This window comes from Neovison vison, chromosome 11 (genome assembly GCF_020171115.1).
Source record: "Neovison vison isolate M4711 chromosome 11, ASM_NN_V1, whole genome shotgun sequence".
Taxonomy (NCBI): Eukaryota; Metazoa; Chordata; class Mammalia; order Carnivora; family Mustelidae; genus Neogale; species Neogale vison.
Window position 1 is genome coordinate 99,620,122 of NC_058101.1, and position 25,831 is coordinate 99,645,952.

Sequence of the window (25,831 nt, forward strand, 5' to 3'; positions counted from 1 at the left end):
CCCTGAGCAGGCGTCCCCATCTGCAAAACTGGGGATGTTCATAAAGGAGGAAACTGAGACGCGGAGCAGTTACCTAATTTGCCCAAAGTCTTATAGACAATCAGTGCAGATCCAGGATCAAAACCCCAACTTTTTCTAAACAAAAATCTGAATGAGCTCCTTCAGTTGTGTCTCCTCAGCACTGCCATGGCACTTTGGATGGCCCCTGTCACCATCTCCTTTACTGTCCTGCTGGTGCTAGCCCCCCTACCTCAGATCGCAAGCTTGCAGGGTTCTTGTTTCACAGAGTGGAAGAAGGAATCTCGCAGACACAAAAGGGTGAACTGAAGTGAAAGTTTATTAAGTGGAGGTGAGCAGAAAGGAAAGAAAAAGCTCTCCACAGTGGGACACAGTGAGAGGGGTCCTGAAAGGGTTGCCACTGAGGGCTTTTAGTGGCAGTCTTTTATTGGGGACTGACGGGGAAGCTTGTGCCCTTGAGACTCTTGTGTCTTGGTTTGTTCCTTTATCTCATGTTCTGCTCTGTCTCCTAGTCTCCCTCTGCCAGGAATAGTTCCTGTGCCCAGTCAGGGGCTTCCTATCTCTCCTGCGAAGACCTTACCCCTTCCCTACTCACAGGACGGCACCTGTGGGCAGAAAGAGCTGTCTGGGACTGTGAGGAATGACTGACTGTATACTTTTTAATTCGTGGGGGTGAGGGATAGCGCAAGTCTCCAGGGAATCTGGAAGCAAGGCTTTCAGGACCTTGAAGGGCAGCTGCTGCCAAGATAAGGTTCCTTTTAAACATTAAGGCACTAAGGCAGCTGGGAATTCCTTGAGAAAGGAAACATGCTCTGCATGTTTCAGGTATTTCTCAGTGGGCTGTAAACTGTAAGGAGATTTTAATTTAAGCTACATTTCTTTCGCTTTTGTTTCCTGCATCACTAACACAGCCACAACACTTCCTGCTTTTGGTGGTGACGCAAAAGCAGGGACCAAATCCAGGGTAACGTATTGACGATGCTTTATTAAAACCACTTATAAATAGTGTAGTCCAGAAAAAGGCAAAGTCATTGACATCCCATAACTTTTGGGATCAGTGACTTAAAAAACCTTAGAAAGTCCTAAGAGTGTGAGGAAAGTAAACAGACCATTCCCTGTGCCCTCCCTTCTTAAATGGAGTTGAAGATGACAGAGGACAAAAGGGGAGAATAGAACAAAACCTACCAGGAGGCAGTTATCACAGTTAAGAGAAAAGCCCAAAGGGTTCTGCCTCCTAGAGTTCAAGTCCAACCTCTTGCCACTTAGTAGCTGTTTCGTCTTGGACAAATTAGTTAACCTCTCTGTGCCTTATTTGTCTCATCTGAAAATAAGGATAATAATGATACTTATCTCATCAGGTTGTGGTTTAGGATCAAAACAATGACTGACTAATACATATTAAGCACTCAATGCGCATGAAGTATTTCATCATTTTCCCAGTCAGTATTGGATACTGCTTTCACGTTGCAATCTCGTCAGAGTATAAACTTGCAAAAAATGGAGGAAGCACAGGAAGCACTCAGTAAATACGGAGAATGAGCAGAAGACAAAACTTTTCTCAGCCTGTACCTCTCCAGCTCTACCGCCCAGCAGGGGCCTGAGAGGGAGAATATGTGCTATTTCCTGTCAGCAAACTGTAAAAAAGCCAAAGCTGCTACACGCATTGACAGAGGAGCTAGGAAGTCGGCATGGCAGCCTCGACAAATGGAAGGACATGTGTGATTTTCTTTTTCCTTTGTCATTTTCAGGTACAGAGGACGGTTCCATCGATGCCTGTAAAGGGGACTCCGGAGGCCCCTTAGTCTGTATGGATGTCAACAATGTAGCTTATGTTTGGGGTGTTGTGAGTTGGGGTGAAAACTGCGGAAGCCCAGAGTACCCAGGTGTTTACACCAAAGTGGCCAATTATTTTGACTGGATTAGCCTTCATGTGGGAAGGTCTCTTATTTCTCAGCACAATGTATAAAATTGTGATCTCTCTCTTCTGCTCTTTCCCCCTTGGGATTTGGATTTTAGTTGAAATGATACTGCGCAATTAGTACTTCTCTAGGAAAAATAAAATAAAGCACATTTTATTGGATATTTTTAAGGTCTCTGAGAAGCTTCTTCCATATTGGATCTTCGCTGTATAATTATCAAAGAAATATTTTAGTCAGGCATAAATACTTTATTTATTAGAAAATGTGATTAAATGACCTCTTTATACAGGGAGGATATATTGACTCTACTAAAGGTTTTGCTCGTGGATGAACACTGGGTTCACATAAGCCTGCATCCAAACCCCAACGACTAATTACTTGGCCTTGGGCAATTTATTATCTTCTTTGTGTCTCATTTTCTACCTTTAAAATAGAAACTAGAATTTTGAAAAAAATGAAACCACATACTAAATGAAATGTTGGCATAGTACCTGACACAGGAACATAACTGACCTCACAGCTCTTGTCCCGTTTCTCTGCTTCTGAAAGTATTAAAAATTCTCCTGAATGATTTGTCTTTAGTTCCCCATTTCACAAGTCCTCCTTGACCCTCTCTTTAAACCTCTCACAGATACTGCCACATAACCACTGACCTCCTTGGTCACTTAACTACTCTCTTCTGCCCCTGCCCCAGCAGCAGAAGACACAGTGGGCCCTTCAGGACCTCACACTCTCCTCCTGGCCCGCTGCCTTCCAGGGCTGATCCCAGCCTCCTTCCTAGTCTCTTCCTTCTCGTCACTTCTTAAACTTTGTGCTTTCCCTAGCAATCTTACCTAGAGTCAGTTCTAAATCCCACCCACCATCCAATGGCCCACGAATCTGTATCTCCAGCCCTGATCTTCCTAAATCCCTGACTAGTATTTCACTGAGCACTTAACTTCTCCACCTGGACATCTAATAGCATCTCAGAAGAAACAGAGCCAACCCAAAATGACCCCTTCTTTATCTAGTTCCTCCCCTCTTAGTAAATGGCCTTTACTCAGGGCTTTCCTGTGGAACCACTGTACACTGGGCAACAGTCTCTTTCTATCATGTGACCCTGGTTTGTTTACCTCTTCCCCAGGATGCTCGCAAACCGGCTCCTGCCCTCTGCTTACTACACTGTAACACAGAAGAGAGACTGTCTTCCTTCTGTCCGCAACACTAGCACTTGGTTCATAGGGGTCCTCAGTGAAGAAACATTAGCTGCCTTTATTATAATTTAAAATGCAGCTGTCATCATCCTGAAGACTGAGGTTTATTTTTCACACAGATATTACCTTCAATCCCTAGGTTCAGTCCTAGATAAAGCCCAATTGTTTTAATAAGAGAAATGCCCATTTCTATCTATATTCCAAAGTTGTTTAGTGCCCAGATTTTTTTTCCTTTTTAAAATTTTGATAACATAAACATACAATTTTTTTAACTGCTTTAACCATTTGATGTGTACAGTTCAGGGCACCTGGGTGGCTCAGTTGGTTGGGCAACTGCCTTCAGCTCAGGCCATGATCCCGGAATCCCAGGATCGAGTCCTGCATCAGGTTCCCAGCTCCGTGGGGAGTCTGCTTCTCCCTCTGACCTTCTCCCCTCTCATCTTCTCTCTTACTCTCTCTCCCTCTCTCTTAAATAAATAAATAAAAATCGTTTTAAAAAATGAAGTATACAGTTCAGGGGCATTAAATATGTTCCTTTTGTATGCAACCAGGAATTTTTCATCTTCCCAAATTAAAAACCTGTGCCCATTGCACACTAACTCCTCCTCCCCTCCCATGCTGCCCAGGCCTTTGTCATTGAATGCAGGAAAATATTTGGCCGTCTATGGCTGTGGAAGAAAGAACCCCACATATTTACTTAAATAACAATTGTTTATTATTTTGTTTACATGTCTGGGAATTCGCTGGGGTCAGCTGGCCATTTCTGCCATCCTCTAGTGTAGTTATTATCAGACAAGGAGGGCTGTGCCAAGGATCATCTTCAAGGCTTCTTCACTCATGCGTCTGGTGCTAGGGCTGGGAGAACTCAGACAGTGGGGCTTCTCAGGCATCTCTGTCTATGTGAGCTTCTCCATTTGGACTCTCAACATGAGGACTCAGGGGCTCTAGACTTCTTACATAACAGCTGATAAGTGTCCCAGGAGAGCCCGAAAACGATGACAACCTCTATAAACCCAGCCTTGGAAGTCATTGAGCCTCGCTTTCATCACAGACCTGAGCAGGTTGAAGGGAACAAATATAATCCATCTCTTGACGGGAGGGGTGTCCAAAAATCTGTGGCATGCTTTAAAACTTCCACCATGTCCTGGCCCAGCAAACGTGGAGCATGTAGCATCTTTGAAGATGCCTGGATATGAGGACTAAGGGCTGAAAGCTGGGAGAAGGTAGCGTTGTGGCCCCTGGAAGGATGAAGCCAGTCCGCACAGTGACCTGGAACCTGGAGGCTTCACGGTAGAGTGGACCAGAATTGGAGCCTGAAGAGTGAAGAGCCAGCTTCCCCATAGTGACTCCATATGGCAGAGCCTGGGAACAGCAGGAGGGAGATGACTGGACTCCACGGTTCTCTTAGTCAAGAGGTCTACGAAAGGGCTCCTGGCTGCTGACCACAGAAGCCAATCTAATTGACTTAATGGGGGGAAGGAGATTTGTTCAAAGATATTATGCAGTTCACAGAATCTCCAAGAAAGCCAAAGAGTTGGCTGCGCATCTGGGGATAATGCTCAAGGAGTACTGTAGGCCTGCTTATCAGAGACTCCCACTGCTGCTAGCTCGGGCGGCAGGCTCCACGCAGAGGCTGGGCACTGGCCCCTACTGTTGACCTGCTGCTGCTGCTACTGCTGCTTTGCCTTAGCGTGGTCTTTCCTGAAGGTGCTCAACGAACAGAGCTCGCTAGACATGGAGTGCTGCCATCGTCTCATATTTAACTTTCAGAGCTCACTATCTTATGAGGGAGACAGAGAATATTACAAAGCTGCACTTTGCCAGGGACAAGAGAGAGGAAAACTCAAAGGAGACCCATAAATCAGCCTGAAGTGTCAAAGAAGCCCTCTTCCCCAGAGGTGAGCATGACAGCGGAGGGGGTGCCCAGGGTGCAACTGAAGAGCTGGAAAGGGAGAAAAGGGCAGATCAGAGAGGCAGTCATGCCAAAGAGTGGGGACCACTGAAAGACTTCGGGAAGTTCACCGTGGAGGCATTGAGGAAGATGTATTGGAGGGGGTGAGATGGGGTAAGAAAAACATTTAGGAGACTGTTGGAACCATCCAAATGAAAAGTGGCAAAAGTGGAAACTACAGCAGGACACTTTTAAAGAGGATGACACCAATCCCAGATATATTAAGGAGTGAAATAGAGGGCAGCAGGGGATAGAAAGAGAGAACAGGACACTAAGGAGAGGGATACGAGCCTAGAATAACTCCCAAATTTTCTCTTGGATAATGAGATGATTGCTGTTGCCATTGATTAAAGAAATAAGGAATAGAGAAAATAAGAAAGTAAGGAATAAAGAAATAAGAAATAAAGGAAACAGAAAGAGAAGCTGGTTTCATTAGTGAAGGATATTTTGAAGCTGTGAGGTCTGTGGGAGCCCAGGAAAGATGTATATAGCATGCAGCAGGAGATATGAAACTGAAAATCAGTCAGAGGTTTGGAAGTAACCATAAATCCAACCTAGACAGACCACACAGCTGAATTTAGCCCAAAGGTTTAAAACCCTGCAGTCGTACCCAGGTGGGTTCCTTTCCATCCTACCCAGCACATCTCTCTGCATGCCAAGTAATCTTACATTCTACCCACAAAGATCACTTGAAAATCTCCTCCCTAACTGCTGTACTTTTAATGTTTTGTTCCTCCAAAACTCATGTTGAAATTCTAATGCCCAGTGTGATGGTATTAGGAAGTGGGGTCTTCAGGAAGTGCTTAGGTCATGAGGGTGGAGGCCTCATAATGGGGATTAGTATTTTATAAAAGAAACCCCAGAAATTCCACCCATCCTCCATCATGTGAGGACACAGATATCAGCTGTCTGCAAACTGAAAGAGAGTCCTGTCAGAACCTGATCACTCTGGCACCCTGATCTTGAACCGCCAGCCTCTACAAGTCTGAGAAATAAACTTCTGCTGTTTATAACTCACCTCGTCTGTGGTATTTTGTTACAGTAGCCTAAGCAGACTAAAACACTGATCAAATTTGCCTGATGACAGAACACCTGAAATGGAAAGCCGTTATTTTCAATTTATCATGGAACCAACCCGTGCTTATAGATCTGGTGCAGCCATCTCTTGTCCTTCACTTTGTCCCTGGTTTGAAAGCTATTCATGTTATTAACTTTTTATTTTTCTTAAAGGCAGAGACTGGAAACTAGCACTTTTTTCCCCTTAAATTGAGCCCTGTTTAGAAACCAGTATTCCAGCCTTAACACTGGGCAAACATTGATCACTAAGGCTGGAATGGTTTCACCACGTGTCATTTATTTTCATCATAATAACACAGCTCAGGCCATTTAACGAGACACTGCAAAAGACTAACAAATAGAAACTGCCCCTGATCATTTGTATTTTGTTGATTTTGTATTGTTTAAAATAACAGAGAAGGATTCCATTCTCCAAGAATTCTGGGTTAATACATTACATTAAACCCAATACATTTGGCATTCTCACTCATTAATAATATCATCACATTCCTTGACGTCCATGACAGTGAAACGACCATTCGGGGTTTCCAGAAAGTGTATCTGCCTGACTACGCTTATAACTGGACTGGAAAGCTCTGCAGAGAAAACACGGCCTAGTCTCAGCCACCCAGAAGACCACATTCCAAGGCACATGTATCATGTAGACAAGAATCAGCACAAATACAGCATCTTTTATATTTTCATAATTTTGTTTTGATAATACTGACCAAAATTGCTTTTTCCAATTCCTCTTCCTTTTTTTCCCCTCTCCTCTCACTACACATGTGTCTTGTCCCCAGTATTCCACTGAAAATTTTCTGTGAAGTTCACCTTGACCTCCATGTTATTAAATTCAGCAATCAGTATCAGGTCCTCATCTTCTTCTACACCAGCCAAACGGATGGTTCTGTTTTTCCTAGACACACTGCAATAAAACACTCTCTTGCTGCACTTGGATGCCCCTTCTGAGCCCCTTTTGCCACTTCTTAGTTCCCCAATATTCTATGACTTAGACTTAGTCCTGCTTCTCTACATACTCCTGTTTTAGAGGATCTCTTCTAGTCCCATGACTTTAAAAGTCATTTCTATGCTGAGGACTTCAAATAAATTTCTAGTCCTTATCCCACCTCTGAAGTACAAATTCAGAATAAGCTTCTCAAACGTGGTATGTCTGAAATTAATGTTCTAAATTTTCCCTGAAATCTGCTCCTCCTGAAATCCTCCCCATGTCATTTAGTGAGAACTCACTATCCTAAGTGCTAAAGCCAAAACCTCAAGGTCATTGATTCCTCCTCCCCTCGTATACCATCCTCAATCCTACAGTAACTCCTGTTGGCTCTACCATCAGGTTATATCTAGAATGTGACCACTTTCACACCTCCTTCCCTGGGCCAAGTCATAATAATGTCTTACCTGGTTTGCTACATCCTTCCTGGCTTCCTGGCTTCAGCTCCTGCCCATCCACAGTCAAATTATATCTAGACAACCTAGCTTTATGCTAGCAGAAAAGACCTGGAAGTCATGGGTTTGCAACCAACAGTGTCTGTCACAATAATAAGTTTTACTGATTAGATGAAAGTGCCCTGTAAAGAAGGCTCTTCTCAAACCATTTATGCTATTAGGAAGAAAGGATGGAAGGGGTCTTCTAGAAGTTACATGATATGACCAGTCAGGGCTGGCTTCATGGCCATGAATCCTGTGTCGATGTACAAGGCACTGAACTCAGAAATGTTTCATATTTGCTTTAATGTCCTCTAATGCTGTCATCCTCTTGAAATTCTTTTTTATTTTTAAGATTTTACTTATTTATTTGACAGATAGGATTATAAGTAGGCAGAGAGGCAGGCAGAGAGAGAGGAAGGGAAGCAGGCTCACTGCCGAGCAGAGAACCCGATGCTGGGCTTGATTCCCCGACCCTGGGATCATGACCCGAGCTGAAGGCAGAGGCTTTAACCCACTGAGCCACCCAGGCGCCCCCCTCTTGAAATTCTTAATAATTTTTGAACATGGAACCCTTCATTTTTATTGTGTACTGAGTCCTGCAAGTTATGTAGCTGGTCCTGTAGTCAATGCCAGAATCTATTATCTGGCGGCAGGAATTAAGGGGGAAAAGTAAATCTTGGAATTCCTGCAGCAGAACAACAAATATCGAAGGACTGAATATGAAGTAAATGTAAAAATAAAACTTAAAATCTTTTTCTGGAAAGACGGTTGTGACTCCTAGGGGGAACACAGTGGAAAAAGAAATTTGTTTCAAAGAAAATGAGACAACCCTATTAGTCCAAGGAACTGGAATTTGAGAATTTAATTTCCAAAAAGAAGAGAGAGCAGACTGAATCTTTGGAGCAGAGGCTGTAGTTAAGGTATAAGAAATTAGATGAGATCACCAAGGAGTAAATGTATAGAGAAAAGGAAAAAAGGAGAGCCTTCGGGGCTTCAGTAACTGAGGGTTGGAATGGGGTTACTACATTCTGTCTTTTCTTGTGGAGTATTTACTCACATATGGGAGAGTTTCTCTGAAGACTTGAAAGAACCAAAACTGGTTTAAGGTTTTGGGTGGTGGAATTAGGTGGGACCTCAGAGGTAATCTCATTCAACACCTACACTTTAGAGATGAGAAAACCAATGCTCCAGAAAACTTTTTAAAAAAAATTGTGTTCCCTTTTCTGAATGTTTTTAAATGTGCTGTCCAAAAATGAGGAAAAAAAAAATCTTTGGCAACTCATGAAGGTAGAAATAGCCCCTACTTTGACAGGATACCCTCACGTGAATTCTCTGTGCTTTTGACTCCTCCACGGTAAAGGGGGGACAACACCTCTCTGGCACAAGTCTCCCCTTCCACCTTTGCCATAGGCAGATCACAGCCCAAGAGAGCCTGGCTGAGGGTGGCAGCTTGGGGTTGGGCTACATCTGTCTGCATCTGCCAGGAGGGACTTTTTGTTTCTAAGTCACCCAAAATCTACATCCCTGTAAAGCAGTGTTCTGAATGTGAGATGGTGCATGTGAAGTGGATGGCAGGAGCAGAGTAAGTTCTCCATAAAAAGGGATGTAATTCCTAGGAACTGTTTAGTGCAAATTTCATACACTTAGAAAGCTTGTGTCAAACACAAAACGCCAAACTAGTATTTATTGGTAATTTTAATAAGAAAGGACGTATCTATTCCCAACACTTGCAATATTGCCCTGGAATCTTACTGTAAAATTCTTAGAATTTCCGGGATACTAACACAACCAGATATTTAGAACTCTGGTAAAATAAATAAATAAATAAATAAATGAAAAAAATAAATAAATATAAAAATTTTAAAGACAACAACAAAAAAACACTACTGCAACTTTTATTTAAGTATTCTGCACAGCTCAGGGGAAAAAATACTGAGAAATTTCACCGGAGTTCTCAAATTACAAAATATGGTGAACACAAAAACAGTGATTTCCAATTAAGATTTCTTTAAACGCTGTATTCAAGTGTAGAGTACCGTTTCTTCCTTATCAGGAAAGAAAACTCATAGTTTCTGTCAATCGGTTTTCTTTCAGAATTTCCTTTTTTTTTTTTTTTTTCTTTCAGAATTTGTAAATGAGGCTCTAGCTCATGCTAGCCATTCAGGGACCACCTCGCCCTTGGATTGACCGGTCCGGCTCCCCGTTCCCCCAGCCGCGACAATCAAAAGCACGCGAGGGCGTCCACGTGTCACGCAGAATCGCGTCCTCAAACCGAAACATAGCTGGAACCCCTCGCAGCGCTCTCTGTAAGGGGCTAGGGGAACTCATCTGTCCCACGGCGTCCACACCCATGAAAGCCTGTCCCTAGGGACGGGGGTGGGGTGGGGAGTGATGGCGATTGCTGGGCTGAACCTTGACAGGTCAAGTGGGGGCTCTTCACTTGGCTGTCCCCTCACACAGTACTAAATAGAGCCCAGGCGGAGGAGCTCCGTGGGCACCACTTAGACAAGGAACTCCTCCCCACCTCTCTGAGCTCCCGCTTCGCCGGCCTCTGACGCACCACGCTTGCGCGCAAGCGCACAGTAGGGGCCGCAGGGCCAGGCCAGCGCGTGCGCGGTGCCGCGCGTCTTCGCGACAGCGCCGCCTCTCCGCCAGAGCGGAGTAAGGACGGTGAGGCCCCGCCTACTAGCTCGGAAGGAGGCGTGGGCATGGAGGCGACTGGGGACGCCGAGCCCCGGGCTGGCGCCGCTGCCTAGGGCGCCCTGTGGGTTCCGTGGGGGGCACGGCCCGGTGCTGCGCGGATGGCCCTGCTCCCGCGGCACGCGCTCGCCTTCGTCCTCCTCCTCTTCGTGCCTGCCGCTCTCAGGTGCCAGGAGCAGGCCCAGACTACCGACTGGCGGGCCACGCTGAAGACCATCCGGAACGGCGTTCACAAGATAGACACGTACCTGAACGCCGCCTTGGACCTCCTCGGAGGCGAGGATGGGCTCTGCCAGTACAAGTGCAATGACGGTGAGAGGGAGCCCAGGCCCTGCGAGACCCTCGCTTTCTGGGTGTTGCGGAGACCGAGGTCGTGGAGGTGTGGGATGCAAGGCAGACCTTGACGTTGTCCTCCAGCCGTGGAGAGACTTAACCACTGCTAGAGTCTTAGCCTTCTTGTGATTGAGCAATCCGGTTAGAAGTTCGCACCACTAGTGTTAGAATATAAGAGGTCACAGGAGGTGTACACTCCGACCTGTTTTCATTGCGTTTGAATTACTACCTTTTCTTTTTCTCTCTCCCTTTTTCTTTTGCTGTTGCACGAAGTTGCCTCAGAATTTTGTGACGTACGCATCGTGGGGCTGGAGCGGAACAGACCGATTTTAGCCCCATATTTTAGCGCCGTTAGTCAGCCGAACATGCAGAATAGACAGAATTTTAATCATGACGTTTTACTTTTCTTAAGAATTGCTTTTAATTGTTTTCTTTACCTGCAGGGCTACAGAAAATAAATTGCGACCTTTGTACAGACTTTTGGTGTACTCTATTGTTGAGAAAGAATTCTGATAACTCTTCCAGAAATTGTCTATCACGACATGATAGTGACACTTCCTCTCCATTGTTGGTTAATACTAGTAATTGTTTTGATTTGCTTTTCATATTTTTTAACTTTAGTTCTTTTTGATTCTGAGAACTTGTTCGGTGGCATTTTTGGTAATAATAAACTCAGTGTCTTAGTAGATACCTTTCTTTTCAAGCACTTGCTTTTTCTGAATGTTTGAATATTGTAGCAGCTCAGATAAAGTACCCAGGCTTCTCTTTGGAAATTCAAAATGTTAAGATTTTGATTGGAAAATCATGTTTCCAATAAGAGTAGACAAAGTTGGGGCCTAGTTCATTTAATGCTTGGCAGCTTAAAGCAATAAGGAATTCAGTGACCAATAAAACCAGATTGCATGTGGGTGAATTTAAAAGAAATCTGTGTCATGTAAAACTGTGATGCCACTGTGATGCCATTTGCTGCCTTTAATTCTCAAAATAATTTCTAGTTTTATGTTAATGGTGCTAAAGAGTGAGCCATAGTTCATGTGCTATGAAGGGCTAAATGTTTCCTTCCTAAATTTATGCCTAAATGTTAATCACCAGTATGCAATGCGGAAGGGTGTTTTTATCCTTGTAGAGCTTGTTAGGAGGAATAAGTGAACTATTTGAAAATTAAATATTGCCTTTCCTGAGGCAGATGTCATCATTTTACTTAGTCATCCCCATTCATTATACAAATATTTGAGTGCCTGTTAAGTCTCAAGTGTTCTACCAGTTGGAGATTCAGCAGTAAACACAACACAAAATTCCTGTCCACGGAGCTTACATTTTGGTGGGGAAAGACAGTGAACTAAAAAATAAGTAAAATAAGCCCAAAATGCAGTATATGTAGGTCTGAAGTATGGCAGTGTTCTGAGAACTATAGTAAAAACAGTGATGGTGTTTGAAGGCAGTTTCCTCATTTAAATAAGTTGTTCAGGGAAGGTCTCACTGATAAGACAGCATTTGAGAAGAAATCTGAAAATGCTGAAGGTGACACTGCGATGATCTGGGGATAAAACCCTCCAGGCAGAGGGAATGGCCAGTGACAAGGACCTAGGAGAAAGGCCAGTCGAGAATGACTCCGAAGATTTTGGCCTGAGCCAAAGGAAGGATGTGGTTGCCATTTACTGAGATAGGAAAGGCTTACATCTTCAATAAGCAATCTTCATAAACTTGTGATGAATCAGGGTTTCTAGAGTTTATTATATTTGAAATAGCTCTGACGTTGAATGAATACTATTCCTATTAATAAAGATGACTTTGATGTTTTATTTTACTTAACCCTTTTTATCTTCAACAAGCCTCACTAAATTTACCATATGGAGTCTCAAGGAAGATCTCCAGCATAAATGAACTTGAGAGTTTAGGAAATGGTATGCTTCAGTGAACATCCTTTTGTGTCTTAGTAATGCTGTCGGCTCATAGAATTGTGGTTCCAAGTCACCATGCTGATAATTCCAAAATAATGAATATTGTTTTTTAATTGCTATTACTTGAGAAGTCTCTCTGGAACCCTATTTCAACCTTTCCGGTATTTTGGAATGCAAGTGATCAAATCAGGACCAAACAGACAAATCCCAAAGCTAGAGGAGCATGGCAATTAAGGGGTGTTCAATAGTTGCAGTAAAGAGGAACTTAAAAAAAGACTTGGTAGTAGGGAGAGGATGATCAAATTAAAGGGCACAGCCTTGTTGAATTCAGTCATCTTTGTTTTATCAAAAGGATTGGCTTTATGGAGACTTGCTCCCTTCTGGCCATCCTCCCTCGGGTGGGAAGAACGCTTTATTGAGATTGAAGTAAAGTTTCTTAGGGGAACAAATTACATGGTCACTTTTTTTTTTCTTAATTTTTTTCCCCCCAACTGCAAAGAAGATTTGAGAAAGAAAACCTTGATTTCTTTTGAAAAATAGAAAACAAAATTGGCTTATAAAGTGTTTTAGAATTATGAATAAGTAGCTCCTTCGGTGATACATGTTTTAACAGGATTCCTTTGGCTCTTGTGCAGAGGAGAAGAGTCCAGGGAGGTGGGAGAGCAAGAACGGAGGCAGAGTGACAGGGGCAGGAATTCAGACAAAAGATGGTGGTGGTTTTGTCCAGGTTCAAAGCAAGAAAGGTGGTGAGAAGTGGTTGGATTTAGGGATATATTTTGAAGGAGGAGCCTGAAGGATTTGCTGATAGCTCAGAAGGAAGGTGTGAGTAGGGTAAAAAAATGATTCCAAAACTCAATTGGCTTAAATGATTGGAAGGATGGGGTTGCCCTTAACTGTAATAGGGCAGACCATGAAAAAAAGTCATTAGGAAAAATAATAGCATATTTGTATGCTTTTGAGAATGATTCAGTAGAGAATGAAAACACTGTGGAGGGAGAAATGAAGAATTGGAGAAATGAAGAATTATTGGAGTCAGTTCCTTAGGTGAGAGGATGGGTTCCAGTGTATAAATAAATTGGTCAAGAGCACTGATGGCCTATCCCTGTTAATAGGAGCAAAGGTAGGGGATAGGGGCACAGATGCTGATTAGGTGGATAGATGTCTGAGTTCTCTTCAGATGAGAACATCTCTTAGATGTCAGTTTTCTCAGTGAAGTAGGAATCAAGGTCATCAGCTAAGAACGAAGATGGGAATGGAGGTGTTAGACATTTGAGGAAAGTAGAGTGAGTGAACTAGAAAAATAAAGTAGCACAAGGGCCCTCTGGAGATTAATTCATGAATTAAAACCTCAAGTGTTTGGAAAAGCTGTTTGAATTCTACACTGCATTTCCTATAAAGCATAGTGCTAAGGTCTTTGTCCCAACAGCCTTCCCTATCTGTTTGCATCGACTTCAGTGTCATTCATGTGAAAGAAATTGGTCTGTTTGGAAGTGTTTACATCAAATTTCTAAAAAAATATATAGAAAAGATCTGTCGTTACCTCAGTCCAGGCAAATCTTTAGATTTTATCTGTCAATACTGATGCTAAAACAAAGCATCAAGAGAGGAGCATTTGCCTAAGTCAACAAGTAGAATCAATGAATAGTCTTTCCATGTAGTTGTACCCAGTGGATTTGGTTTGTTTTTTGAAATTCATCTCATTTCATTTTTTTCTTAGCTTCCTGTATTGGCTTACAAATTTCAGGGGGTAGTAGCTCTGATACATCATCTAATAGTTAGGCTCAAAATTTAAGCTGTAGAGATGCTGAGTCTCTAGCAGTAGAGTTTATTTTAGAAAGAACTGATGTTTTTTTCCTACTGTTCAATGTATCTTAGTACTGAGACATAGCTAAAATATATGCTAACTGTCTTGGGCTCTGTTAATACAAGACTTTATCTACTTCAGAATAGGCCCATCACACCTACTGGTGTTCAGTTTGGGATGGCACATTTTAAAGAGATGTGACAAATGAGAAATGATCAAGCTTTGGAGGTTGATTAATGCTTGCCAAACTTAAAGGAGACCAAAGGATAAGTGTCAGTACCAGTTTATTTATAATGAATATTAGAACTGCCTTCCAAGTCACCTGCCTATTCATTCATTCATCAACAAATATTTATTGATAACCTAACCATATGCTGGGCAGTGTTCAAGTCTTTGAAGGTACAAAACAGAAATTCCTGCCATCACGGAGTTTATATTTTAGTATGGGGAGACAGATAATAAATAAGTAGGTTAATAATATAATATGTTTGGCAGTTATGCATGCTACATATGGTATGGTCAGAGAAAGCATTGCTGAGAACGTGAAGGAGGAGCCTCCACATAGAAGAAGAGCAGGTTGAGTGGCATTAAGGCAGGAGCAGACTTGGAGTGTCTGGAATAACGGAGAAGTCAGATGTGATGGATTGAAGTGAGGAAGAGGAGAGAGAATAGTAAGATGAGGTGAGAGCAGTCATGGTGTGTTGTGTGGTGGTTTAGATTATATAGAGTTTCTAGACCTTGGAGGGGAATGTGGGCTTTTATTCTGAATAAGGTGAGAAGCCATTAGAGGGGTTTTGACAAGAAAAATGTGATCTAACATTTTAATAGGATCACTCAGGTTCAGTGTTGAGAATAGACAATGGCTAGAGGTGGTGTGGGGGTGCTGTGGAGTGGCGAAAGCAAAGTAGGAAGATATTAGGAGGTTATGGCAATAATCCATGGTGGCTTAGAGCAGGATGGTAGTGGTGGAGTTGGGAAGAAGTGATTAGATTCTGGATATTTTGAAGGTAGAGTCAGTAGGACATGCTGTGGAATGGATGTGGGATATGAGAAAATGAGAGAATTAAAGATGACTAAGGTTTTTTCCTGAGCGCTGGGAATGTTGGAATTGCTTTTATCTTAGAAGATAGAACTATGGATGGAGCAGGTTTCGGGATGAATGTCAGGAGGTACCTCTAAAGTTTGAGGTGCCCATGAGGTACCCAGGTGGTTAGTATATCCTCCCTCTTGGGCCCTGTTAAGTGGAAAGCCAAATCATAAACAATTTTCTTAAGAATGAAGGACCAAAAGCAGGAGGTGAAGGATCACAGTGACTCTGTGGTAGCTTGAGGCATATACCTTCATTTTCCAAGGGCCTAGAAACAACCATCCTTCTTGAACAGTGCTGGAGAAGCAAGACCAACTTCTGTCATTGACCTCCTCATTCCTCGATCCACTTGCTTCATCCGTACTACTCTTCAGACTGGGTGGAGCAGGCTAAAGCTTTGTATCTTCTTGAGGTTACACTCTCTTTAGGCTCTAGTTGTCACTTCAGTCAAGCATGTGAGTCTTAGCACCTCACTTAAACCATTTTTAGATCCTTACTTTGAGATGATTATTTATTTTGGTGGTTGATTACTGGAAGAGCTGCTTTTGTGTCCCCCCCCCACCCCCGCACTGTACTTTTGGAGGCTAAACTTATCTTTGGTCTTCTAGTAATAAATAATTGCCTGAAAATTGGTGGATACTTTGTGTTTTTCCTAAATAAGGAACTCTGGAGAGAGATAATTTGGAATAACAGGGGATGTTTTGCTTCTAGAATTGAAGATAAATGGGAGTCCCAGATGTTGGGAGGATTACTCATGTAAAATAGGTAATTGGCTTGTTTTGTGTTCCCCAGGGGTAGAGGATTGCTCAAAAGAAAACAGGAAAGAATTTAACAGTTAGTGCCATTTCACAATGGAATAGGTTCTTTCTTGATGCTGTAGGAGGATCATGGGAAACATTCAAGAGAAAGTAGGTGACTGTTTGGTATCTTGAAGCGATGTATATATTTCATGAGGAGAGATATTTTTGAAGTATTTTGAAGCAGGTAAGATTGCTGTGATAAGGTCATCTTCCTTCTTGTTACTGAACCATTGGTGCTGTTAGGGAGAATAAAACTGGAGTAATATGGTTCACCAAGCTATCTTTATTCCTGAACTTTTTCCTTAGCTGGCAAAGAAGTATATTTGTGAAATGGTTGGTTGGAGTCCAGGCTAGAATATGTGGTCCTGTAATGTCTTACAATGGCATTAAGGCAGTTAAATGTTCATTGGGTGACCTTATCTTCCTTAGCTTTAAGCTCTTTGAGTCAACTGGTTAGTTAATGGTTATTGAGGTTTGTGTATAGTGGAGTATTGGCTGAAGGTTGGAAAGATACAGTTTTGCCCTATAAGTTTTTAACCAAAAAAATGTTTTAGAATGTACAGGGAAACAGGATGGATTTATCTTTCATATATATGGACCCAGTCTTGCATATACTCTCTGAAAACTCCTGAAGTCCAGAGTAAACTTTTACACGTTTTGTATAATATAGGCTTAGAATAAAGATATTCACTTATGTCAGTACCCAAATATTAAATATTTCCAAGGCTAATCTAGTAGTACATCATAGGCCTTTTTGCATGTTTTTCATCATACTTGAAAATTAATTATACCATTTATATTTTATAGGATCTAAGCCTTTCCCACGTTACGGTTATAAACCCTCCCCGCCGAATGGATGTGGCTCTCCACTGTTTGGTGTTCACGTAAATACCATTATTTTCTTATTTGAAAAGCTTTACGATCAGTAGGCTATGTAGTACTCATTTTTTTTTTTTTTAGAGATTTATTTATTAGAAAGCGGGCACAGGTCAGAGTGGGGAGGGGCAGATAGCGAGGGAAAGGGAGAATCTCAAGCAGACCCCATGCTGAGTGTGGAGCCCAGCAGCTCAGCCCTGAGATCATAACCTGGGCCAAAATCACGAGCCAGATGCTCAGCTGACTGAGCCACCTGGGCGCCCCAACTGTGTAGTACCCTTAATTATGCAAGACTGTCAGTGTGTTCTCAGGATCACAAATAATTTTGCTTGTTATAATGGTAATTGAGTTTATTATATTATTTTATAACTAAAACATATTAGTAAGTTCTAACAAAACCAAATGGAATAAAATTCATGTTTAATTTTTTAATCTTATAGATATTAATATTATTAAAAAGATATTTCTTCATGTCACAAACATGGTTTAAAAAAGTTATACAAGCAATGCTACTTTGGATAAAAAAGTATAGATAAAGCATATTTTCTATACTAAAGCAAAGCTAAATAAGATAGCTGTGTTTTTTGGTAGGCGAAGCTGAATCTGAGCCAACTATTGTGAGAAAAAAATGTTGATGAGTGATTCCTGGACATAAGGGTTTTATGTATAAAGTTATTGAAACCAGTTAAAGATAATTTATAGATTTGAAGGAACAGTATCTTTAGGGAATTGATACTTAAAGTTGAACCACAATAAAATAAAATGTAAGTTGTAGGAGCTTAAAAGTTTTCAGTGATATTTTATATAAAGTACATTTTATAGGGGGAGAGGTACAGACTACTTTGGAATGTCCAAAACTCGGTCTTTGCTCTTAGCCTGACCTTTCTGTTCTTAAAACTATGTTTTGTGTTTTGGACAATTGGAAGTTACATTGGTTACTAGCAGATAACTGAATATTGCAAAATAGGGAGTTCTGAGGCATGGCTGAGAGGGAGAGCATGTAGGTGCATGTGGGTGAGTGATGGGCAGATGCATAAATAACATGGAAAACATTCGTAGACAGAAATGGATTTGGGGAGTTATGCAGCAGTCATTGTCCTTGATTTCTAAGTCTACTTGAGTGCATTACTTTAGCAGAGGAGTTTTGAATTTCACCAACAATAATCCATCCGAATGCCTCTTTCAGCTTAATATTGGCATCCCTTCCCTGACAAAGTGCTGTAACCAACACGACAGGTGCTATGAGACCTGCGGCAAGAGCAAGAACGACTGCGATGAGGAATTCCAGTATTGCCTCTCGAAGATCTGCCGGGATGTGCAGAAGACACTAGGACTGGCTCAGCACGTTCAGGGTAAGGATGATGCGGCAGGACGAAGATGAGCGCAGTTTGTCAGCTTTTACTGACTGCTTTATACTTCACTACAGAGTTACCACTAGCAATCTTTCACTGTGTGTTACTCTATCTGTTGTGACACAGCCCCTTCAGTTTTCTGAGATGAGGAGTCGTTGATTTTGTCATCTCAAATGATTTATAGTTGTGGAAGCAAAAAGTGTTAGGAAGCCTTGGGAAGAGGGTATGCGAGGCAGACAAGAATTCATCCACAATCTTGTACCCTGTAGTCTGTCTCTAATTATGAGAGCCTGAAGTTTGAAATCCTGGATCCGGTGATTTTAAGTGTATAACACATAGGATTTCAAGTGGGAAGTTCTAGAGGATTTGCGCTTAACTGTGTCTTCATATGTATCTGTGTCAGCAGGGTCCCCAAAACCACCTCCAGATTTGCTAGGAGGACTCACAGGATTCAGCAAATACTCCTACTCAGAGCGACGGGATACGAAGCAGAGTCACAAAGGGAAAAGGTGTATCAGTGTGCCCATTTATAAAATAATACCCATGTCATAAAATTGGCATAAAGATAGAAAATTTCCACAAAAATTTGTGGAAATACAAATCACTGTACAAATACTAGAAGTTATAAAATCTTTTCAATGTCAAGCCGAAGTATTTATCATACATCGAAATTGGAAGAGAAGGTACAAGAAAGGAAACTATGCATTTTAAAGCATTTTTCATAAGATACCATGCTAGATATTTTAGATCTGTTTTCCTCAGTGTTCACAAAAACCCAAAGAAGTAGGTAGTGGTGTATACTCATTTTCCAAGGAAGGAAATGGAAGTTCCAGGAAGTAACTTGTCCTAAGTTGCGTACTTCCAATTTTAAAACTCGTGCTCTGTCTACTGCAGTGTTCCCTGAACAATGTCATGGGTCTGATTCTGAATTCCTAGTAGTAACTGTCAAGGAAGAAGTCTCTGCAGCTTGAATTCCCAGCCTCTGAATGCTTTGCACGCTCTTGGCTGAGCAAGCTAGTTGCACAGTGGACGCATACATGGATGTATCTCCTGTCTTCTGATCTAAGGACGTACTCATTTGGCTAAATGATGAAGCCAGTTTCCTTCCAATGCCCTATTGAATAAGTATAGTCTTTACAGTTCTGTGGTGGTTGTGTTCTTTAACAGCACAGCCTTCTGGAGAAGTTTGAAAAGGTCAGGATTTTGCAATGAATAGTTTCTTCCTTAATGTATTTGGATGACTAAAAGCTATTCTGTGCTGTGCTGTGTATGAAGATTCTCTCAGCTGGCTGTTCCAGGCTTCTTAGAATAAGAAAAGTAAATCCATTATCTTTTTATAGTCCTAAAAAAAATTTTAAACCCTGCCAGAGGAAAAACACTTTTGATTCCTACATCTCCCTTCCCAGGCCAAATTGGGATACTGAGAAAGAGCGAGAGACTGGGGTCCATTTACCTTAAGCCTCTTAGATGGTGTGTGATTAGTTCATAGAAGTCATTGGCCATAATTAAATGTTTTGATGTTTCTCTGTTTTGTTTTTTTTTAAAGATTTTATTTATTTGACAGACAGAGATCACAAGTAGGCAGCGAGGCAGGCAGAGAGAGAGGAGCAAGCAGGCTCCCTGCCAAGCAGAGAGCCCGCCTCAGGGCTCGATCCCAGGACTCTGGGATCATGACCTGAGCCAAAGGCAGAGGCTTTAACCCACTGAGCCACCCAGGCGCCCCTGTTTCTCTGTTTTCAACCTTTATTTTTTTGTATACCTAAAAATCTTCCCTTGAACTGCAGAATTAAGTGTGTTCTAAGGCATCTTTATTAGTGGTATTTTTCAGATAAAAGGAAAAGTAACTGTGATGAACTGTGTTATTGAGACTCTTTTGCCTCGTAGAAAAAAATAGGGATGAACAGTTGCGAGCAAACAAAAAAGTAGATACATGCTCAACATGCTAACACTGGAAGTCTGTGTGTGTGTGCTTCTGGCCTGTGAGGGTTTGGGAGATCGTTGATACAGCAGATGTTTAAGTGCTCACCAAGGATGTGACTGACACTGTGCTGTAACGTGTAATATGTGTGGAGGGAGAGCAGTTGCTGGCAGTAACAGCACTTTCTTCCTTTGCAGCCTGTGAAACAACAGTGGAGCTCTTGTTTGACAGTGTTATACATTTAGGCTGTAAACCGTATCTGGACAGCCAACGAGCCGCATGTAGGTGTCGCTACGAAGAGAAAAGTGATCTCTAAAGAAGATGCTGACAGTTGGTGACAGCAGATAAGGACAGAAGAATATAGCCCTTGACAAAGATCTACTGTTTTTATACCATAAAGCTGCCTTATTTTTGTGAAAGAATTATTTTAAGACTTTATTTTGACATTAAAAGTACAAACTAAAGAAAGATGTGGGGAGGTGATCTTCCTGGATGTTGCTGCCTTATTGTACCGAATTGTCTTGACCAGAAAGAGGTGCATGTTAAGGGGAGAATATTTTAAAAGGAGTCTGTATCTCAGTATTCACAACTGTATTTACCAAAACAATGAGGTCAAATGTAAAATTGATTACAAGGTATGTTGAACATAATCTTATTTGGAAATATGGGAAAATCTTCACTTAGAAGTATATGTTTTCTATAAAATTTTAAATATACATTTATTCCTGGAAAGATCTGACTTTATTTTTTCTCTATTTTAATTAACACATAATATGCTATTTTCCTGTAGCCCATCGAGCATGTGAATAAGTCTCACTTCTCTTAATGATAAGACTAGTTGCCAGGATAAGTTTTCCATGTCTTTTTTTCTTACAAAATTGGAACCATCAACTGGTGGCCTCTTAGGGGGCAAACCCAGGGTATCTAGGTATTATGTAATGTGTCTAGAAGGTGACATGAACAAAATTCAGAAGCACGGCCACTTCCATTTTATGAACCGTTCATATGACAGACATCATATTTTGCTATAACCTTGGCGTAAATTGAAGAAAAGGTGGATTTAATGAGACAATTGAAAAGTTACTTCACATACAGATTAGAGCATTATATGCTGCTATGTTTTGGTGTTTTTTCCCTAGTACTTGGTCCTCATACTAGATTCAGGTTTATTTTGAAAAGTCTGTAACCTTTTCCTAATAATGGTCTTAATAAATACTGTTCTTGATACTTTTTTTTTAAGTCTTTAACTGTGGAATCAAAAGGGAGGGTAAAGCAAGACACAAAGAACTATCTTTTGTAGCTTTTTTATTTACATTGAAAATTATTAGCAGATGTTTAAAAGCAAATTCCAGAACCTCAGCTGCCTCTGGAAATGTCTGTACATGTTGAAAGTTTCTCCTTTCCAAAGTTTCCTTAGGAAAGCGCAGCTGTATTCCTCTACTCTTTGCCTACCATTAATTGTTGGCTTTCCCTAGCCTAGGATCCCAAGCCATGGATAGCTTTTGGGTAACCTATAGCCAAAGTTACAAAGATAAAATGCTTAGAACATCAGAAAGGACAGCTGCAGGAGAGGTGGTTCTCTTTAAGTCATTACAGGCAAAGGGGCAGAGAAAAAAATATATTCTGGGGAAAGGGCCACATTCCTGACTTTGAATAGGTATCGTTGCTAAAAATCTAGGAACTTCCCAAACTAAGATGATGGAGCTTTTCTGCTAAGAGATGTGTCGTCTATGGGACAAAGCAAGTGTATCCTGGTGACTAATTGAGCAAACTCAATTAGTTTGAGCTTGGAACCTTAATTGATACTTTCAGACTTTTAAAAAGGTAACAGTTTTATAAGCCATTATCCATATTTAATCTTTCCCAGTATTTACTGTTGAAATACTTGACCAGGTAACTTTAAACTTAGAATTTGTGGATTTTCTTGGCAGCATTGGCTTCCTCAAGAGGACAGACTCAGAATTCTATAAAATATTTAATTCATAGTTACAAATTATATACAAAGATCAGTGGAAGCTGTTTTTATGTGTTAAGATTTTTATCTTGGAATAATTTTAGATTTACATAAAAGTTGCAAAGGTATAGACTTGCTATATACTCCTTACCCCTAATGTTAACATTTTACATAACCATGAAACATTTGTTAAGAAACCAACATTGGTAATTGCTATTAACTAAACTCTAGACTTCATCTGGATTGTACTGTTTTTCCACTAATATCATTTTTCTTTTCCAGGATCCAGTCTAGGATACCACATTGCATTTAGTCATCATGTCTGATAAGCCTCTGGTCTGCGATGGTTCCACAGGCTTGTTTTTCAATATCTTAACAGTTTTGAGGAGTACTGATCAGGTATATTGTAGAATGCCCCTCAGTTTGGGCTTGAATGATGTTTCCCTCATAATTGTACTGGGGTTATAGATATTTAAGGAAAAAAAACAAAGTGTTCTTCTCATCAAATCATATCAGTAGTTGAATGTTACTAACTTGGTGTGTCAACTCTGAAAACTTGCTTAAGGTAGTGTCTGTCAGGTTTCTCCACTGTGAAGTTACTCTTTTTCCCTTTCCATACTTCTGTTCTTTGGAAGCCAGGCCCCAAGTCAGTCTGTGGGAGGTGGAGGGTGGCAAGATTCTGTTCTACTTGCTGGAAGGGAAATATCTTTATATAGTACTTGGGATTTTTCTGTAAAAAGGATTGGTCTCCTCACCCCTCCCATTTATTCAGTTACTTATATCAGTGTGGACTCAGGTATATTTCTTTAGACTTTCGGTAATGTTTATTTTATTGCTTAAATTGTTCCAGCTCGGCTAATGGGATTTATGTCAGGTTGGCTCCTATTTGTCTTTAATGTGTCCCCATCCTTTTGATTTTTGAGCACTTCCATATTTCCTGGTAAGAAAGTAAGAATGTTGCTCTGGGCTTGTCTTGTATAGTTCCAGCGCTAGAATTAGCCTCTTCTTCAGAGAGCACCGGTTCTTGTTATTAGAGAATGGTTTCTAGTGGAACTCAGAAACCAGTATCTGGGTGCTGGATACGCTCATTGCTGTAGGGGTGTCACTGCTGCTAGACCCTCCTAGCAAACAGAGCTAGGAAATATGTATGTGTATTAACCTATGTAAATGTACAATCTTTAATGATTTCTGTGTGTGTGTGTGTGTGTGTGTGTGTGTGTGTGTGTGTGTGTGTAGCTGAACGTGAGTTCTTACTGATGTTTTCACTTGAATCATGTACCACAGAACATGTATTTAGATTTTGAGAATGGTATTTTCCCTATCCATAGAATAAATTCATAAAGAAAAAAAAGAACAAGCAAAAAGAAAACCCCAAAACTAGCTTTTAGCAGCTCTCTGCAAGAAATACAATACTAATATTTTTAAATAAAACTATATTGCCTTCAAATAATGCTATGTCTTTAAAACCTTTTGACATACTTCTTCCAGCAACAGATAAGGCTGTATTCATTTCACTGGTGGAGAAACTGAGGCACCAAGAAGCTCTAAGGAAGAGAGAATTGAACTGTGAGGACAAAAGCAAATTAAACACATCTGGAGCAGGCTTTCTTTCAGTGAACCTGTAAACTATACTAATAATATTAATTAAAAGTTTTATTAGCTTCTAACTAATTTTTCATAAGATGAAAAAGCATTTCTGTCAGAATTTGTAGAAGGTATGAGATTATCAGGAAATCATAATGTATAGTATTTTATCATGGTACAAAACAAGAATAACATCTAATAAAGACAGTGGAGTTTCTATAAAAACAACTGTTTAGTAGACTGACTTCAGTAACTTTGAGGTAGAATGAAACCTATTAGGTAAGATTCTTCCACATATCTTTTGTTGCGTTGTTCAAATTCAGAGATATTATTGCAGTATATTCAGGTCATGTATAATGACTGGTTTTAATAATTGAAGTAGCCCCTTTAGTTTGTTGTTTTTCCTCTCTGCTTAACCTTACAAAACCAGTCATCTGCTCAAATCATAAAAGCAAGAATGAGGTGTAACAAAAAGTAACTAATAGTTATTAATAAAAATAACTAAAACTCAGTCAATAGTATCCTCTTGGCAAAAGCCATAGTGATATTGGGCTTTTTTGCCTCAGGCTTAAAGGTTTCCAAAACATCCAAGTAACCTTGCTGATAACTTACAAGCCTTTTTTTGTTGGCTTTTAACTTTTCTTAAGTGTAGGAATCACAATAGAAAACTAATATTTTTGTGATTATATAGGGAAAAACCAGAAGGTTCAGTGGGGTAAACTGGAAAAAAAAAAAGACTAAAATTTGAAGATTATCTCTGAATTTTATTCCAGATGTTTCACTTCTAGGATAGGTGACAGCTACGACCTTCAGTTTCAGTAAGTTCTATGAAAGTGACATTCCAGCCATCTGTCAAGTAACTTTCAGTCTTTAGGGTATCTTAATTATATGGATTTGCTTTAGGTTCTTTTTTTCTTCTTTGAGAAGGCAGGATGGGTAGGATTCTAATTAGTCTCTGTCCATGGTTTTCAAACATGAGCATCCAGTTGAATCACTGGATTCTGGCATTAAAAACACCTAATGGGCACTGCTCTCCCTACCCCCAGCTCCTCATTCAGATCTGATTCTGTAGGTCCCAGAGTTTGCATTTTTAGTAACTTCCTAGATGATGTGGATACGGCTGGCTCAGAGACCACAGTTTGGGAACTGATCTAGGAAGTCTTCAGTAGCTAAAAATAATGTACTGAAAGCTTGCTATGGGCCAGGTACTGTTCTAGAAGTTTGGCAGTTACTATCTCCAAAACTTGAGTAAACTTGGTCCCCATTTTACAGAGAAGAATTTGAAGCTGGGAGAGATTAAGTTGCATTATTTGTGCAGTGTTTCAAGGCTAAGAAAATAGTGGAGCCATGTTAGAATCTAGGCAGCCTATTTGCCAGTCCTAGACACTTACCCATTTTATTGTGATAGCTATTGCTTTAAAAAAGCTAAATTTACACATTTATAATTTTGAAATAAGTATCTCAGAATGCTTTGTACTTATGTCTTAAGATAGGCAAAATACTACTTTAAAATATAACCACATGCATATCCTATAAAAACACAATTTTCTGAGATAACAAAATACTTAGGGGGAAAGCATATTCCTTTCATCTGCTCCTCTCAGGTAAGTAGAAGGTCAGCTGTTCCACTCCTATAGAGGGAGTGTTTTCAGGACTCAAGCAGAGGAGACCCTGAAAATGAGGCAAAAGGACAGGAAGTTCTGGTGGTCAGAAAACACATTCAAACTGGGTAAAGTCCAGAGTGCAAATGGTGAAATCCTGGATCTCCTTCAATGGATAAATATTTATTGAGCACCACCTACATCCTAAGCAACCCTGCCAGGTAATGGGGAAACCAAAAGGCCAATGCTTTGAATGAGCTAAAAGATTGTGGTAACAAATAGTTTGAGCTCTTCAAAGCCATGCACTGTTTTAAGTAGTCATTTCACTTAATCCTTGCAAA

The 25,831-nt window shown here is 40.8% G+C and overlaps 2 protein-coding genes across 7 annotated transcripts in view; both read left to right on the forward strand.

Annotated features, from left to right (window-relative positions):
- CFI (complement factor I) overlaps positions 1-2,098 on the forward strand; it is a 56,502-nt gene extending 54,404 nt beyond the window's left edge. For all 3 annotated transcript variants that reach the window (XM_044224267.1, XM_044224268.1, XM_044224269.1), the window contains one exon: positions 1,767-2,098. In XM_044224267.1, the coding sequence (XP_044080202.1) occupies positions 1,767-1,984 (218 nt within the window). In that variant the 3' untranslated portion in view covers positions 1,985-2,098. The remainder of the gene's footprint in view (positions 1-1,766) is intronic.
- Positions 2,099-10,275: 8,177 nt separating this feature from the next.
- On the forward strand, positions 10,276-24,117 carry PLA2G12A (phospholipase A2 group XIIA). 4 transcript variants are annotated; one of them, XR_006380863.1, is made up of 6 exons: positions 10,276-10,592; positions 17,013-17,089; positions 18,268-18,433; positions 20,549-20,986; positions 22,588-22,704; positions 23,794-24,117. XR_006380863.1 is itself a non-coding variant. In XM_044224276.1 (4 exons), exons 1-4 carry the CDS (start codon positions 10,382-10,384, stop codon positions 20,665-20,667), a joined length of 573 nt encoding a protein of 190 aa, XP_044080211.1. In that variant the 5' UTR covers positions 10,276-10,381; the 3' UTR covers positions 20,668-21,578. The 4 variants fall into 4 exon arrangements, 3 of the variants coding, with proteins under 3 accessions (XP_044080211.1, XP_044080209.1, XP_044080210.1); XM_044224276.1 differs by lacking the exons at positions 22,588-22,704; positions 23,794-24,117 and having other exon boundaries at positions 20,549-21,578; XM_044224274.1 differs by lacking the exons at positions 20,549-20,986; positions 22,588-22,704; positions 23,794-24,117 and adding an exon at positions 18,837-20,011.
- The last annotated feature ends 1,714 nt before the right edge of the window (positions 24,118-25,831 follow it).